We start from the raw sequence: 17,500 nt of genomic DNA on the forward strand, positions 1-17,500 counted from the left end.
TTTTCCATTTAACTTGTATGTCAACATTAACTTTAGTTTTTATCATTTTAAGGTTATGCATAGGATTTATCTCGAATAAGAAATACCAATTTTTGAAGACTAAGAAATAAATATTTGGTCTTTCTACCAAAGAAACTTTTAATAATTAAGGAAATTATTTTAGTATATGATTAAATTTTATTGGACTCAGGGCCCCACTGATTGATGGAAAGTCAACTGTTCTTCAATTTTTCAACATTTAAAATAAATCCAAGAGTATCTAATGTTAGTTTTATCGTAATCCCCAGGACCTTCACATAGAGCCCAGCCCTTCCGTCAACCTAACCTAACCTAACCTACCCTAAGTATTTGAAGCCCCACCTGGTGTGACAACTTTTAAAAAGAAGTTGTCATCTTTCCATTCAAACGGGTAACTATAAAATTCTCCCATCAGTCCTAGCCTCACGTTCTAGTGGTATTTCGAAACTCTTGGCTACTGAGAGGCCAAGTCAGTTTGTGTAATTTTTTATCTCCACACATCCTTAGAGGGGTTGGGGCTACAACGTTCCTCCCATCTAGTTTCCAGACCCACACATTGTCCAAAGGACATTCAGAAGTATGTATTGGTTGTCGTTCATTAAAAATAGTGACAGCGTTGCTTAATTTCTCAGATCGAATGATTAGCGGTATAGAGAACGAGTGTAATTTTATATATATTTACCAAATAGGGCCAGGCTTTAGGAAAAAAACAAGAATAAGTGGCTCCGGTACGTTGATCCATCTATTGTTGAATTATGAATGAAAGTCGTGTTCAGAAAACTTCCATACCAGTTGTGTCTAATACAAAGAGAAGGCTCCCCCTCACAGTCATTACCCCCACACCTCTCACCTTGTGTGTAGTCTTATGCTTCCCAATATTATGATAATTCCGTCACTGCTCGGTTTGCATAAGCTGTACTGCGCTTTGTGTGTGTCAGCCTTTATCCTCTCAGAAATTCTATATTATACACGCTTCATCAATCTGTCATTCTCTCTTTTTGACTAGACCGCTGCACTCTGATCCACCATTTTAATATGAAAACCTCTTTAACACTGCATTAGCTCTATTTTTTCACCCTTGCAATCCATCTAGTTCCAAATATATGACAAAGCAACTCATCCAAACCCCTTACAAACATAAAAATAATCTGCTCCTCAATATCTCGCTTGAATATGTATTGAGAGTGTGTTTGGACGGATTTAACTGCCTTATTATTATTGGTCACAGTTATTAGAAAATGGCGAAACCCATGTTATACTGGATGGAACCTGTTCATTGGGCCTTACTTCAGTTTGGTTTTTCGGTGCTAAATCCATATTTTGTTGAGGATGTGGAGTTTGAAATGTGACATTGAATAGTGAAATCGTACCTGTGCAGTTTTGATTGGCTCTACAGATTTACTCATATCATTTCAATTATAATGTACATGTCCACGGGGACGTTTTAATTTGCTTTACTAGTGCAGATTAATTGGTGTGTTTTTTTCTGAATAATTATATAGAAGAATTTTTTTGTGTAAATTGATTGTTTTCCGGGTCTACCAACTCTGAATACTTGTTTACTTTTCTCTGCAAAAGGTTGAAATCTTATTAACAGACTTTACTCTTATGACTTGGGGCATGTTAAATTTGGCAGTCCAGGTATTGCTATCACACGGCCAGATAGAGTTGACCAAAAATGAGTCGATGAATATATTCGAAAATTGCAGTTTCGTCTACATTACTTGAAGTTGTATAATACTGGAAATTTTCAATTCTGGGGTGAGAGTTGTTATCACTCCAAGGATCTGGAGTACTTTAAATTTTGCCGTAATGAAACTTAAGTAGCTGTTTCCTACAGTTTAGCACATTGGAACTGAAGAAGCGTCCTAAAGGTTGCTGTTTTACCTTTTGAAGGTTACCTTCCTAGAAATTATCTTTTAACTGTAGTTGTCCTGAATGCTACCTTTTTAAGTAGTGAAATCCACTACTAGAGAGTTTGTCAGACAGGCCAAGATTGGCAGTTCTAGTTTTTTTTTTCAGCGCTGAAGTAACATATTTTGAACTTATGATAATTGTAGAATTACTTTAATTTTAGAATTACTTTAATTTTAGAATTACTTTAATTTTTGAAAAAAAATAAAGTCAAGTGTCCGCAAGGAAGCAAAATTTACCAAATTGTTTTTTAGCTATATGATGGGTTTTTCCTTTTCTCAGAGAGAGAGAGAGAGAGAGAGAGAGAGAGAGAGAGAGAGAGAGAGAGAGAGAGAGAGAGAGAGAGAGAGACTGAATTTATTAACATCTTTTCTTAAACTTATGATGAAGGAAACAATATCTTTAAGTATGATGTATAAACGTTAGAAAATTCAAGTTTCTCTAAGTATCAGGGGAGCACTTCAAGATCGAAAGATTAAAATGGGAAAGATTTATTGCGTAGAGAGTTTGGTGTATTTGTGATGAGAGTCATGATATGTTTTGTTGAATATATTTTAATCGTTTATATCACTGACGAGGGCACTTAATTTTACCAGTGTCAGAAGTACAAATTGTACCCTTGCATTTAATAATAGCGTACTTTTACTTCATCATTATGATCAATTTTTTAATGTCACTGGTTATTTTTACAGTGAAGCTAATGACCGCTGTTGGCAATAATAAAGACGACGATACATACATTTGTTCGAAGTCAGCAGTTGTTTTTGGTGGAAATCCAGATGGTTTCATTTATTTTTGTCCTAGGAAATAACACTTTGAGGTGGAAAAAAATTCTGTTTACGTTTTCGAAATAGAATGTTTGCTTTGTTGTTTTTGTTAGCTTTGGATATTCATTTGATCGTGCCCTGTTATGATGTGAAGTGATTTCCTGCATTTTTCTAATTAAGGCCAGAAAGGTCGTAATGAATACGCAGTTCTCTTGTGATGCTTATCAGTTTATGCTTATTTTTTTTTATTCAAGTTGCTGGGATAAGATACAGGCTTAAAGGAGAGGATGAGAACCGATAACTCGGCGGAGTAAAGTGAAAACTCATAGACTGCAGTTTGTATTTACTCGTAAGTTTTACGGTATTACACCGTATGTTTCAATTTTAAAGAAGTCAGCTTTAGACAGGAATATTTTGCTCTTGGTTTTGGTAGAAATGAAAATTTGAATGCAATTACACCTGCGGTCACGCACGCAGGCCGCTACACTCACCCCACGCTATATATATATATATATATATATATATATATATATATATATATATATATATATATATATATATATATATATATATATATATATAATTATATATATATATACTTATACAGTATATATATATGTATATAATTATATATGTGTACATTATACACACACACACACACATATATATATATATGTGTGTGTATAAAGAGAGAAAGTATATGCTATGTACTGGGTTTTCTCTGTGTCACTCCGAACGAGCAGCATTATTGAAATCTTTGCAGTTCATAATATTTTTTTTTCTCTCTCTCTCTTTCCAGGTTGTATGGCCAATCCGGATGCGAAACGGCTGTACGATGATCTACTGAGCAATTACAATCGGCTCATTCGGCCTGTTCTGAACAACTCCCAGAAGCTCACGGTCAACCTGGGATTGAAACTCTCGCAGCTGATTGACGTGGTGAGTTATCTGCGTTTGTTTTAGCGAGATCAGTTCGAGTGGTCGCTAAGAATTTATGCTGATACGACGCCTTGTGTTCTCTGTGGCAGCTTTGCAAGAGATAACGTTCAACATTTTTATTTTCATTTTTTTTTGAGTTTTTGCGGTACTTAAGGAAGCGAAGAGGTTTTGAGGTACTCGTGTGATGACGCGAAAACTGAAATGCAATAAAAGAAAACTTGATGCAGGAAGAGCAGAAAAGTAGAAAATTAATTTTTGTTGGAACGTGGGGAAAAAAGTAATTTCATGCGTAGCTATGTTGAAGACGCAACCATTTGCACGAACTCCTCTGATGCAAGTAGCTCTGCTAACAGCAAATGTAATGATGTCTTCAGCTCTGATTAGGCTTTCCTATCGTGGTTATACGCAAACTCTTCTCAGGAACTTTTGTTAGCATAATGGTAGTACTTTCACGTTGCTTTTGCTTCTTTGTCTTAGTTCTTTCTCTTTCGGTTAGCGTTAGATAGTGTACGAAAATTATCATTTTTCATTTGCCAACTTACGTTTGAGAGAGAGAGAGAGAGAGAGAGAGAGAGAGAGAGAGAGAGAGAGAGAGAGAGAGAGAGAGAGAGAGAAATTATGCCCTCTCTGTTCTCATTGCGTTCATCTTGTTTTGTTTATTATTGCGTCATTATTCACTGCCTCTTGTCATTACGTCTTGTGTCTGATTTCCTTTTCCTTTGTGTGAATGATGTTTTTGGAGAGAGAGAGAGAGAGAGAGAGAGAGAGAGAGAGAGAGAGAGAGAGAGAGAGAGAGAGAGAGAGAGAGAGAGTTCTTGAGAGAGAGAGAGAGAGAGAGAGAGAGAGAGAGAGAGAGAGAGGAGAAATTGTTTGAATGAAGCATGTTATGGATATGTAAAAGAATGGTGTTTTTTTTTTTTTTTAAATAATCTTAGGCATAATAGAATTAAATGGTTTCGAAGTAAGAAACTATCGATCTATGAATATTCTCAATTTCAGCTTTACCTTTTCATTTTCCTCTGAAGCCTGTCTGTCTTCATTGTGAACCACTCCTTGTATCTTCCTCAGGATTGACTAAAAATACTCTCTCTCTCTCTCTCTCTCTCTCTCTCTCTCTCTCTCTCTCTCTCTCTCTCTCTCTCTTTCCTAATGGGAAGTGTTCCCTTCCTTAGATTCCTAAGTGGTCCTAATAAGGTATAGCTGGAGGGTCTTGCTTAACTTTATTCTCCGTGGAGGGGTGAGGGGGAGGGGAGGGGAAGGGAGAGATGATGTGTTATGGTGTCTCTCACCTCAGCCTGTCCACTCACTCAGGGTCACGAGCTTCTTTCCACCTCAAGTAATTAGGATGTGGCTGTAAATTAGTAGTGCTTCTCGTTACCTGCATTTTTACTCCGTTCCTTGCCTGCAACCCAGATTTATCGCTGGAGTAAATTTTAAGAATTTTTTTTGTTTTATCTTAAAGGAACTTTTTGTATTCAAGGGTCTCATAAGATATCCACTATGAAAATAAAATGAATGTTGAATAATTATTTACTGACAGGGATCTTTTTGAGTAATTATTTACTGACAGGGATTTGAGAAAAAGAATTATAGCCTGTAATTCTTGTCAACAGTTAAAACTAAACTTTTTCCCCCGAAAGGATTGAGGTTAAACGTACCTTGTGTAGAGACTGTAGATAAAAAATCTACAAGTATTAGTAGAGACAGGAATTGAGGAGCAAGTGTTCAAGCATGAAAGCGGGTACAAAATTTAAATCTACATCTTATTACATAAATTATTTTAATAGCATTGAACAGTATTATGAAGCAGTTAGTTTGGTTTGTTCATATATATATATATATATATATATATATATATATATATATATATATATATATATATATATATATATATATATATATATATATATATATATATATATATATATATATATATATATATATATATATATATATATAGTATATAGATAGATATTGTCTGTCTGTGTGTGTATGGATGTAAAATGTGTTTATGCGCATACAATCATATTACGTGAGTGGCTATAGCTGATAGATTGAGAGTTATACAAACATGGACGAAGTCATTTAATTTTGGTATGGTTCCCCGCTCAGAACCAGTCGAATTGTAGGTATTGCTTGTAGGTGAAACGTGTGATGTATTATTACTTGCTATTTATGATTCCTCCAGCCTTTTTTTTTTTCAATTTCCTGGAAGAAACATTAGACCGTGAAATGGATAATTAAGAAAGTTTCCTTATGCCCCTAAAAAGAATATTAAAAAAAAAAAAACTAACTTGATAATTTTAGTTGCTGTAGGGGTTATATATCCGTTTTGACCTGTATTGTTGTCATTCCTTTGAAGGATAAGGAAAAGGAAAAACCAGTTAAAATTGATAATAAATTTGATAAACCTAACTTAATTTTGCCACATTTTTCGCTTTTTGCCTTTGAAAAGTTTCATATTTGTAATTATATTTTTATATACACCGACTTTCAAGCTCATTTGTCATTTTTCTGATTTGAAATAATGGTACTAACTGGTTTTTTGGCCCTGGTTTGTGTACCTGGACGTTAGTGCCATACGTACATTCATTTTATCGTAACCAAATGTAATAACCTAAGGAAGTATAATAGTCATAAGTAATTTTTTAACTAAATCAGTTTCACGGGATATTCGGTTCTTGGGTTCACCAAGCGAGGAATGTTGATCAAATCAAATCCTGAATGAATTTGTCATTAGCAGTAATGTAAGAAATAAAAGAATAAACGAATTAATAAAGGTAATTGGAAAGCGGAAGCGGAGACCCCTTGATGAAAGGCAGCGTTCATGCTATAATCAAAACGAATGAAATTCATTAACTACTAATATATCCACATTAAAAAGAGTTTTCTAATTACAAGCCGATTGAGAACACTTTACATTCCTCCGTGCGAACTAATTGTATTTAAATTTTTCTAAAATGTTTTCTTTAGTCCCTTTTGTCTTTCTTTTTATCTCAGAGGGTAAGATATGAAACCTGTTATGAAGATACGATCGTTTTTGCAATGGTTTTGCGCAAGGTTTAAAATCATTACATACAGAAGCGGTTATCCTTAATTGGCTATTTTGGTAGCTTGGAATAATTTTTCGAAATGATCCGAGAATACGGAAAAAGAACATGCTCAGTATCATTACGAATTCCACAAAACGTAACGATTCCGTTCTTTACGGAATGTGCAGTAGACCGGATCATGCCAACCTCCCCCTTTAATAACTTGTAATAGAATGCAAATAGTTACACCAGGCAGAACTTATTAGCCGTTATGTGATGTCGTCCTTTGGGGGCCCAACGACCAGTCTTATCGTGAAACTAAGTGACTTCAACATTAATTCATTTAACGTCAGTGGAGCTTAAGAGACTTTCCTCACAAACTTCCATTACACGGCCCCTTGAGGCGAGGGTGGCAGATGGGACATAATAGATATGGGTAGTTTCTGCGTGCCCTTATAAAGTGAGGCGTGGAGCAGAAATTACCCGGATTAGATTTGGCCATTACTTGATCAGTGTTTCTCAAGTTGTGCCATAACATGACCCTCTTTGGGTATCTGGTAAGTCTTATTAACCACTTTACATCCTGAAAGTTTAGGAAGAGGCAACGGGATGCTTAAACTCTCGTCAGCAGTTGTACTTTACTTGCCTTTATTATTACCGGGGAAATGGGAGTAAAAATTTGAATTATTTTGCCATTGAAGTGTTCAGATTTAGATTGCGGTCTTTTACGTTTGAGGGAATAGTGTTAGTAACTTTGTGTCTATGAATTAGGAACCTAAGGAGAGACTAAGTGTAACTAGAGACAATTAGTGTTTTAAGCTTTTCTGAATGCAAGCTAGAATATCAAGTCTTATTGATGCTACCAGAAGTTTTTGCCGCCGGAAAAAGAATATCGCTACTAAATGACAAAGTGATGTTATTGAGTTGCAATGCTTTATATAAGTCCCAACATAGACGTCTTGTTGAATGTGAAGTTTTTAAGAGAATAATGGTGCACTACCGATTGCGGCATAAAAAACCACAAATAGTTTGAGTGTGAAATTCAAAGGGTTGTGAACGTGCAAACTATGAAAAAGTCCTTTACGCCTCAAATATCGTTTCGGACATACCAAGGCTGCATGAAATAGGAGGACCTATTATTCTCTTCGTTTGTTTTCATAGAGAACCAAAACACTTCGTTTGCGATTAAGTTTAAAAATCTCATGTAAAAATGGTTTTGGGCAATGCTAGTCCTTGCGACAGTGGCCAATAGAATGTTAGTGAAACTTGTCGGCTAAACAATGGTCACATTGCGGTAACAAAACAGGACGTTATATCTGCCACATGATTAGTATAGTGGTGACTAAATTATTCAGTTTTAGGACTTTTTAACTTTATCATGATTCGGTTTCAGTGACAGAATACATTTATATGCAAGCACAGTAAAATGATCATGTCTGGCTAAAGCGGTTTATGTTGGATGGAAAGATTTGTTTACTACACTGCAAAGCAGTAGGAAGCTCAAGCAAGTTACAGGTTTTGCAGCACAGTTCAGTTTTATGATGTAATAATGACACGTTACTGTACTTACTACCGTTACAGGTTTTGCAGCACAGTTCAGTTTTATGATGTAATAATGACATGTTACTGTACTTACTACCGTCTTTTACAACAATTTATCGATTTTCTTAATGATTTTTGTTCATCCTTTATCCTTCTGTGGAATTTGACCCTGAGTATTTTAGACGATAGCGACTGTATTAGAGAATAGGGCATGCAAATGTAAAACAGTTGGGCCATTATGAGGGAACGAGAATTTCTAAGCTACCTATGTTACTGCAGCACTGTTTCTCTTTTTTCCCCCTCCCCACCCAGCTAAATGCAAGAACTTACTGAATGGACCGATTTTGCAGATTTTGGCAATATATCTGGTAGATGCTGGCTAAAGGCTTCTTCTTCTTCTTCTTCTTCTTATTGAGTAGGATAAGAAATTCTTTGATAACTTTTCCCCATCGAGTTGCCCCCTGTTATCCTCGCTTTCTCAGGGAAATGAGAAAGATAACAGTGGTTTGGGTACTGAGTTACCAGTATTACCCCAGAGATTCTAAAATGGTCTACAGCTATTGTTGCTGTATCTTACGATCAGTTCCATGATGGTTCTTTTTGTTAGGTATTTTTGTTTATCTACTTAAAATAAAGTTTGGTATTGGGTGTTAAATAATTTCTCTCTTTTGCACAGCAAAATAGCTGTATTTACTTAAAATTGTATTGGATATTTACCTATCTTATAGAGGAAGTGATTTCAAGAGATCAGCCAATTTCCTAAGAAAATTGATATCCGCTTTCCCATACTTAAGGCCGTTTCCTTCAGTTTTTTATGTCTCAATTTGCATTGATGTAATTTTGATATGAAAAGCAAGCCTCATAGCCATTGATGTGCAAATACACGCCCGGAGGATAAAAGGAAATGTGGTTCCAAGAAGCGCAAAAGTTGAGACTTCGAAGAAGTGCTTGTATTTTCATCAATCTCCCCCTCTCTAATATCTAGTATAAAATGGGCCGCTGTTTCTCTCTTATTGCAAGGTTTTCCTGTCGCGATCCTTATCGGTATCAGCATTTTGATTTTCATGTCCACCTTTGTTTTGCTTGTTGCATCTGGCTTCTTGATCGGTTCGTCATTCTTCATAATTAAGAGACTGACACACCTCATAAATAACTGACACACCTCATAAATATTAGCGCGAGTTTCCTCTGTTAAATTTCAGTTATTTTTTTCCGTAGTTACAAAATATTGCACCTGCTGTATCGCTCTCGTGATTTTGTTTTTGGCCTGGTATGTCATTTAAACATTTTTAATATCCCGCCAGAGATATCCAGCTGTGACGTTTTTTTGGCCTTGCATTTTATTTCAACGTAGTTAGCATCCTACCAGAGATGTTTAGAAGGGTTTTTATTGTGTTGGTAATTTATTTAAACATTTTTAACATCCTGCCAGAGATGTTTAGAAGAGTTTTTTTTATGTTGGTATTTTATTTAAACACTTTTAACATCCTGACAGAGATGTTTAGAAGAGTTTTTTTTGTCCTGGTATTTCATGCAAACATTTTTAACATCCTACCAGAGATGTTTAGCTATGATTTTTTTGGCCTGTTTTATTTAAACATATTTAACATCCTAGCAGAGATGTTCAGCTATGAGTTTTTTTTTTGGCTTGATGTTTTATTTAAAAATTTTTAACATCCCACCAGCCAGAGATGTTCAAATAGGAGATTAAACGAACTTGAATACTGGAGAATGCTCTGACTGGTGTGAAGTATAGCTCGGCCTCATACTTTCTGGCAGTATTCATATTGCAGGGGTCCTTCATATACTTTCGGTGATTATAGGTTTATAGGATCAAGAACGTCCCTGCAAAAAAAATTTTTGTTCATTCTCTTAAAAGATTATATTCTTGGATTTATGTACATAGCCATAACGTTGCATCCGTCGTTTATTGGCTTTTACTTTCTCATAGTCGTATTTCTATGTATTAATCCTGGGCGAAATTGAATGTTGGTTAATCACTCTGATGTTTTACGTCGTAAGATTTTTGAAGTCTACGAGCTCCATTACTTACTGGCTTTTTTTATTTTTATTTTTATTTTACGCAATTAATGGTATCATGCCGCATGAAATTGCTCTTATTTGTTTCCGTTACGTTCTTTTATTTAAATAGAGAACTCTTTCCTTTGAATCTTGTTTCTCGTTCAGTTCGAAACACACACTACTGCTTGTAATGCCCCTTTTAAGACAAATCATTTGTTTCATTTTGAAATTTTCCATTTAAAGCAGACGTTCCATTCCAACTCGCAGTGCTTCAGTTGTAGACAACACTTACACTTTAGCTTACAATTTTTCTCATGCACGACCTTTATCCTATGCAACCTTTTCCAAAATTTATTCTTTCCTCCGCCAACGCGTTCCTGTCTCTTTTGGAATTTATTTTTCCAATAATTGACTCCACCACCTGGACCCCTCGTACTACATTAACTCAACAAAAATCGATGCCCTCCCCTCACCCTTTTGTATGGTGTTGCTCTCGCCCTGCTTTGACCAACACAGTCCTTTCTGGTGCCCCCTCCCTCCCCCAACCCCTCCCACCCTTACTCACACAGCTTTTCAATCCACCTCCCTCCCGCCCGTCACTGCCTTTGTGCCCGGGACCTTTCTATCTCATATGAGAGTGACGGGGTTTTCTTGCTTAAAGCTTATGGTCTTGATGTGAAAATGAACTCATACCTCAGCACTTTCTCTCTCTCTCTGTCTCGAAGTGTCATTCCTGCAGTATAAACGAAGGCGAGGCAGAGACTTCGTATTTATTGTTAGGATTAATCTCGAGCGTTCGTAGACCCTGATTGGATCCGTTGTGTTTAATGCTGGAGATATTCCCCGCCGCTGGTGATTGGGGTTCGAGACGTTGCGTAATGGCTTGTGATTCCGTTTCTCTAGTTCAGGATGTAGACTTTGTGTGAGTTCGTGATGTTTTTAGTTTTTTGTAATTATTTTCTAGAATTTTGATCGACTTGGATGACAGGAAAAGATAATTTGTTTCATTTTCTTGTGGCTAAATGGTAAGGTTTCCTTAAATTCTAAAATGAATCGGTAAGATTGAAGGGACATCTTAGTTTTGTTTCATGTCAGTCCGTCTTAAAATCGTGGTAGGTATCGACTATCCTGTACTTGAAAGTTTATTACTCTTCAGCATATGTTTATTAACATATATAATTGTATGTTTGGGTGACCTTACACTAGGGTCGTCTAGTTGTAAAATGAAAAGAGAGAGAGTAAGTTTAAGTTTTCATATCATTTACGATGCCTAGGGTCCATCTGCATATTTTTACCCCCTTGTTAAGGTTTTAGCCTCCAGCCCGAATGAAATGCGAATTGTAATTCCCAGAGGACTTCCTATAGTCTTAGTGTCATCCTGATATTGCTATGGCAGTGTTCACTAGTCTTACATATACATTAATACATTTTATATTATATATATATGTATATATGTATATGTATATATATATATATATATATATATATATATATATATATATATATATATATATATATATATATATATATATATATATATATATATTTATATATTATGTTTGTGTGTTTTTGAATAGGAGTTCCTAGCGGAAATTGAGCAGCGTAGCTTGAATTGTAAAGCTCAGGCAACTCTGCTAGAGTAATAAATTCAAGGTTGTGGATATGTATCGGTTAGTAATGCTTAAGTGCGACAGTACGGTTGTACAGCATTCATTTATATGTCCACTTATTTAATATATATATATATATATATATATATATATATATATATATATATATATATATATATATATATATATATATATATATATATATATATATATATATATATACATACATACATACATACATACATACATACATACATATTTTTTATATGAACATATATATAATAACTGCATTCGATGTAAAGAAGAGTGGGACGGGCCAACAATTGACCTTTTCTAGCTTGTCCCTTAGGAAATCGTGAAAAAGGTTGGAGATGGAAAGGTCTGAGAGTCACGAAAAGAAAAGTAGGAAGAAAATTCCAGAGCTTGCCAAGTAGGGTAAGAAAAAGTCCCTGAACTGTGCTTTTGGGAATTACCTGCTTCCTTAGTAAATCTATGAAGAGGTGGCTTGACGGTCGTTTCAAGATCGCCCAATAGGTGTAAGTGTTCCCTTGGGATCTGGAGTACAGTGACAATAAATATACCTTAGTTTAACCAGGCCACTGAGCTGATTAACAGCTCTCCTAGGGCTCGCCCGAAGGATTAGATTTGTTTTACATGGCTAAGAACCAATTGGTTACCTAGCAACGGGACCTACAGCTTATTGTGGAATCCGAACCGCATTATAGCGAGAAATGAATTTCTGTCACCAGAAATAAATTCCTCTAGTTCTTCATTGGCCGGTCGGAGAATCGAGCGCGGTGCCAGCAGAGTGCTAGCTGAAAAACAGTATATATATATATATATATATATATATATATATATATATATATATATATATATATATATATATATATAGTATATATATACCAGGTATGTTCAATAAGTAATGAGAAAAAATGTCAGGAGAGACACTATTTATTTTCATAAGCTTACGCAACGTTGTCTTCTTCAACATAATTGCCTCTCGCAGCTACACACTTCTGCATGCGTCTCTCCCAATCCTGGAAAACCTCCTCAAAGTCCTTTTTCAGTAGTCCCTTCAGGTAACTTTCCGATGCCTCTTTCAGCTTCTCTGTTGACTGGAATCTGGTTCCCTGAGGCTGTCTTTCATGCGTGGGAACAGGAAGAAGTCGCAAGGGGTTAGGTCAGGGCTGTAGGGTGGGTGTTGTACCACTTTCATTCCCCTGTCGGCCATCCAGGTGGTCACCAGCGTTGACTTGTGGCATGGGGCATTGTCCTGGTGGAACCACCACTGACCACTCCTCCATTCCTCTTCGGTCAGAACTGTCTCTACTGTGCCAATACTAATACCAACAGCTTCAGATAGCATCCTCACAGATATTTGACGGTCCTGCATCACTAACCTTTGCACGTCCTCAATGTTTTCCTCCTTGAGTGCACTTTTCGGTGCTCCAGATCTGGGTTCATCCTCAACCTGTTCATTTCCGTCAGAAAATCTGTTAAACCACCGATAGAAACTTGCTGGGCTCATCTGTTCATCCCCATAGGCCTCCTTTAACATTCCATAAGCTTCTTGTTTGGTTTTCTTAAGTTTAACACAAAATTTGATGGCGTAACGTTGCTCCATCTTTCGCTGCATTTTGACAAGTGTTCACAGATCGGCAAACCGGATCAGATTGGTTCCACCATGTTCACCGCTGCACTCAGACCTACAAGTATAGAAAGTTGCCAGTTTGTCATTTTATAGAATATATGTATGTGTACTTCACCATAAAGTAGTATTTTGATCAAATCATATTTAGTGTCTCGCCTGACATTTTCTCATTACTTATTGAACATACCTCGTATATATGTATGTATGTATGTATGTATGTATGTATGTATGTATGTATGTATGTATGTATGTATGTATGTATATATATATATATATATATATATATATATATATATATATATATATATATATATATATATATATATATATATATATATATATATATATATATATATATATATATATATATCACGGAGAGAGAGAGAGAGAGAGAGAGAGAGAGAGAGAGAGAGAGAGAGAGAGAGAGAGGAGGGAGAGAGAGAGAGAGAACATCGTTGCGGAAAGGAAGAGGATGAGATAAGTGCGGCATTACTGATACAAGAGGTTGCTTATGTTTCAGCCCTGTCGAAGAGGGAGACGAACGATGATGCACGCCAGTGATGAGTGCAATACTCATAACGTAGACGATTAAGTCGATCTTAGTCATCAGTAACTAGGTCGAAGAGAACCCGGGCATCGAAACAAAACTCCCTATCGTTTTAGAAGCAACTGTAGGAAATTCAGCTGAATATATGGCATACTAACAGCTTTATACCTCGTATTATTCATTCCGTTTTGAGCTCTTCTTTCTTTTTAACACGAGAAATTTCAGAACACGAATATTTTACCGGTCTGTGATTTTTCAGCGTGTTATATTTAACTCCCTTTCGCCATTTACTCTTTGAAACTGGTTGATTGAGTTTTGGTGACTGTTTTCAAACAATTTTACTATCGTGATGCTCATCCTTTCAGTACAAAGTAAGTATGAACCGTATTGCAATCGTCGTTATATAGATTTTTTATTTGTTATGGCTGGATGTTCGCTCTTTTCGTAAGCGTGAAATAAGTTACGCACACTTTTCCTTGTTTTATTTTCATCTTTTACTCTTTCCCAATTTTCACCCTTTGGTGTTTCTAGTTTTTTCCCCCGGATTTTGATCTCTCTGAATTTCCTGTCCGTACCATACGATGTGTTTTTTTAAAAACTTCTCTGGTGTCGATTTTGCTTTTTTTTTTTTTTTTTTTATTCTCGACAGTCTGCTTGCATCTGCAGTTTCATTTATCCGTGGTATGAATGTGGTGCTCGCGGCAACTCTTATACATTGCAATTGAGGACAGAACTCGCATGCTTTTCCCTCTTTGGAATTTAGATGTCTTAGTCTGAATTGCTGGTATTCCTTAAGAAAGCGTTGGCTGAAGAGAGAGAGAGAGAGAGAGAGAGAGAGAGAGAGAGAGAGAGAGAGAGAGAGAAAATTTAATGAAGGTGTTCCCCCTGTGGGGGTGTGGCCTACCTCGTGCAGGTGTTAACGTTTTTAATTATATGACGATATACAGTACATTTTTACAATTGCCAATCGCTACTGTGTATTATTTCTCTCTCTCTCTCTCTCTCTCTCTCTCTCTCTCTCTCTCTCTCTCTCTCTCTCTCTCTCAGCTGCGATATATACTAATCATCTAACAACGAAGTGCATAGTTACCTGCTTAGGTTAACAGGGACCCACTGAGTTTTAAGAGGAGAGAGAGAGAGAGAGAGAGAGAGAGAGAGAGAGAGAGAGAGAGAGAGAGAGAGAGAACGCTGTGGGATTTCTTAGTAAACTGGACACGAAATTGGAAAATGAATCTATTTAACAAATGAAGTTGGAAAACGGAGGTAGTTTTGGTAGTGAATGTCGGAAATTCTCCTGAACTTTGATGTTAACAATAGAAGCTCTGGAACTAAAGCTGTAATGATCTTTGGGTAAATACATTCGAGTGACATAATTGTCGAAGTATATTTCTTCTGTTGGTGCTGTGTGGTTATGACTTTGGTTATTGCCCAACTTTTGCCTCCAAGAAATTGCTTTCGTTGTCCTCTCTCTCTCTCTCTCTCTCTCTCTCTAGTCCATCATCGGTGTTTGATTTTGTTATATTTTAGTAAACTATATTATCTAATGTATAACCTTTTCTTTATGTCATATATTATTTTCAACTATTTTTGCCCCACATTCTCTTTCCTGTCACAAGTATTTAAGAATTTCCTCTCTTCTAGGAAATGTGTCTACTACTCTCCTTTCCAGCACGTCTCACCCATTACCAGAGAACAAAGTTATCATTGGTGTGCGATGCTATTACGGGACTTGGCCTTCCTGTGTATAAGGGAAATTTCCTGTCCCTGGGTCTTATGGTATAGCATTTTTTTTCTTATACTTAAAAGTACGAGTGTGTTTGTTTTCAGGTCTTATACAAACATACGAGTCGAAAGGCATAGACAGTTGCTTTAACTGAATGAGATTGTTAAACAGCTTTCCGGGATTTAGAAGCGTCTAAATGGTTAAGAAAGTATGTTAATTTGTATTCTTCTCTTTTGGTGCTCATAATCCCGGCTTTGTTTTCTCCTTCTCATCTTACATTTGCTTCATTGTAGCTTTGCGTCCCCTTATTTTGGGACTTTTTATTTCACTTATTGCGTCATTTGTTTCCCTTGTTTTCCACCTCTGTTCCCCTCGTTTCCCATTTTTCCTGGATTATTTGTTGCCTTTGTTTTTATTATTATTGTTTTGGTCGGTGAGGGGCGTCATTTGAATCAATTTCAGTATAAGGAGATTGTCAGAGGCATTTGGGTGGTGTTTCCTACTGAATTTTGTTTTGGTCATACGATATTCCGGAATTTCTCTCTTTTTTTTTTTTCGATATTTTCATAGATTGGATTGTTTCTGTTGTTGGTTTTCTGGATTTTAAAAACTTCATCTCAATAATTCAGTATGTAAGTATTTACGTACGTATGTAGGTATGTTACCCTCGCATTTTTTAGAGGGGCATGGCATAAAAAAAAAGGGTAGAGCCATCTGGTTCTCTAGAAGCTTCCAGGGATGAGGTTGGTGACGCCGGTACCCATTCAAAGCTAGGTCATTTCGAGGGTGGTAGACTGGGATCGAACCACCGAGCCTTCAGAAACGACCCTAGTGATACGCCACTGAGAAGGAGAAAAGTTTGCCATAGTTTTTAATACATTCATGGACAATAATTTCCTATTGATTAACGTTTATAGTATTTGATTTCATTGAATAATTTTTCATATACATCATTCGTGAATTCTTAGCCTTCCTAGATCTAAATGCTAATATATTAAATATTTATGAACACGGGTAATTGGATTTAGCCAATTGATGGGAATGCGTTCGCCCAAACAGGAATATCATTTAATGGGATCACAGTTGGTCTGACAGATAATTTTTAATTCGTTGCAATTTCACAACTCCCATGCTGTTTTAATGGAAGATTACTAAATGTCATGGGGTGAAAGATTCGTGGCCAAAGTGTAATTCGCTTTGATTATTGTTTGTCCGACGTAACCAGACAAATTTGCCGTGGATCCGATTAGAATAGAATGTCAAAGACCCAGATGAAAGGTGCGCTAGTTTAAAACAATCCTGTCGGAGCGAGACCGCAGTGCTAAATGGCATTGTTTGGGAACCAGAAAAAAAAAGTGATGGGGGGCAAGGGGGTACAGGTTACAGAGAAGGTATGCTGGCCTTTGGGTAGTAAACAGACACACACACACATGACGTTTGAACGGGGAATATCTCTGGAGATTTGAGAGATGCGTCATATACATTTTACATAGGATTATTTCCGATGCAGCCCATGTTATTTGGCTTTGAGAGTTTGTGCGTTATCCCCTCGCCGTGCTAAAGTTGGTATCTCTGACCCAAATCTTGTTTACGCTGTAGCACTGATGCTGGCATGTTGTGCAGGAATGCTAATCTAATGGAATGTGGCGCCGTATGTAAAGATTATTTGTAGGAATGTGTATATTCACCCACATTCCGTGTTTTGGGAAGTAACTGATGTATCTTGTGTTTT

General features: G+C 36.4%; 1 protein-coding gene across 3 annotated transcripts in view; it reads left to right on the top strand.

The window, feature by feature from the left end:
- Window positions 1-17,500, top strand: part of nAChRbeta2 (nicotinic acetylcholine receptor beta2) — a 653,562-nt gene that overhangs the window by 173,356 nt on the left and 462,706 nt on the right. For all 3 annotated transcript variants that reach the window (XR_010856576.1, XM_067123826.1, XM_067123827.1), the window contains exon 2: window positions 3,499-3,638. Coding sequence is in view for 2 of the 3 variants with exons in the window: in XM_067123826.1 (XP_066979927.1) it covers window positions 3,499-3,638 (140 nt within the window). In the remaining variant the exon portion in view is untranslated. The remainder of the gene's footprint in view (window positions 1-3,498; window positions 3,639-17,500) is intronic.

This window comes from Macrobrachium rosenbergii, chromosome 21 (assembly GCF_040412425.1).
Source record: "Macrobrachium rosenbergii isolate ZJJX-2024 chromosome 21, ASM4041242v1, whole genome shotgun sequence".
Lineage (NCBI taxonomy): Eukaryota > Metazoa > Arthropoda > Malacostraca > Decapoda > Palaemonidae > Macrobrachium > Macrobrachium rosenbergii.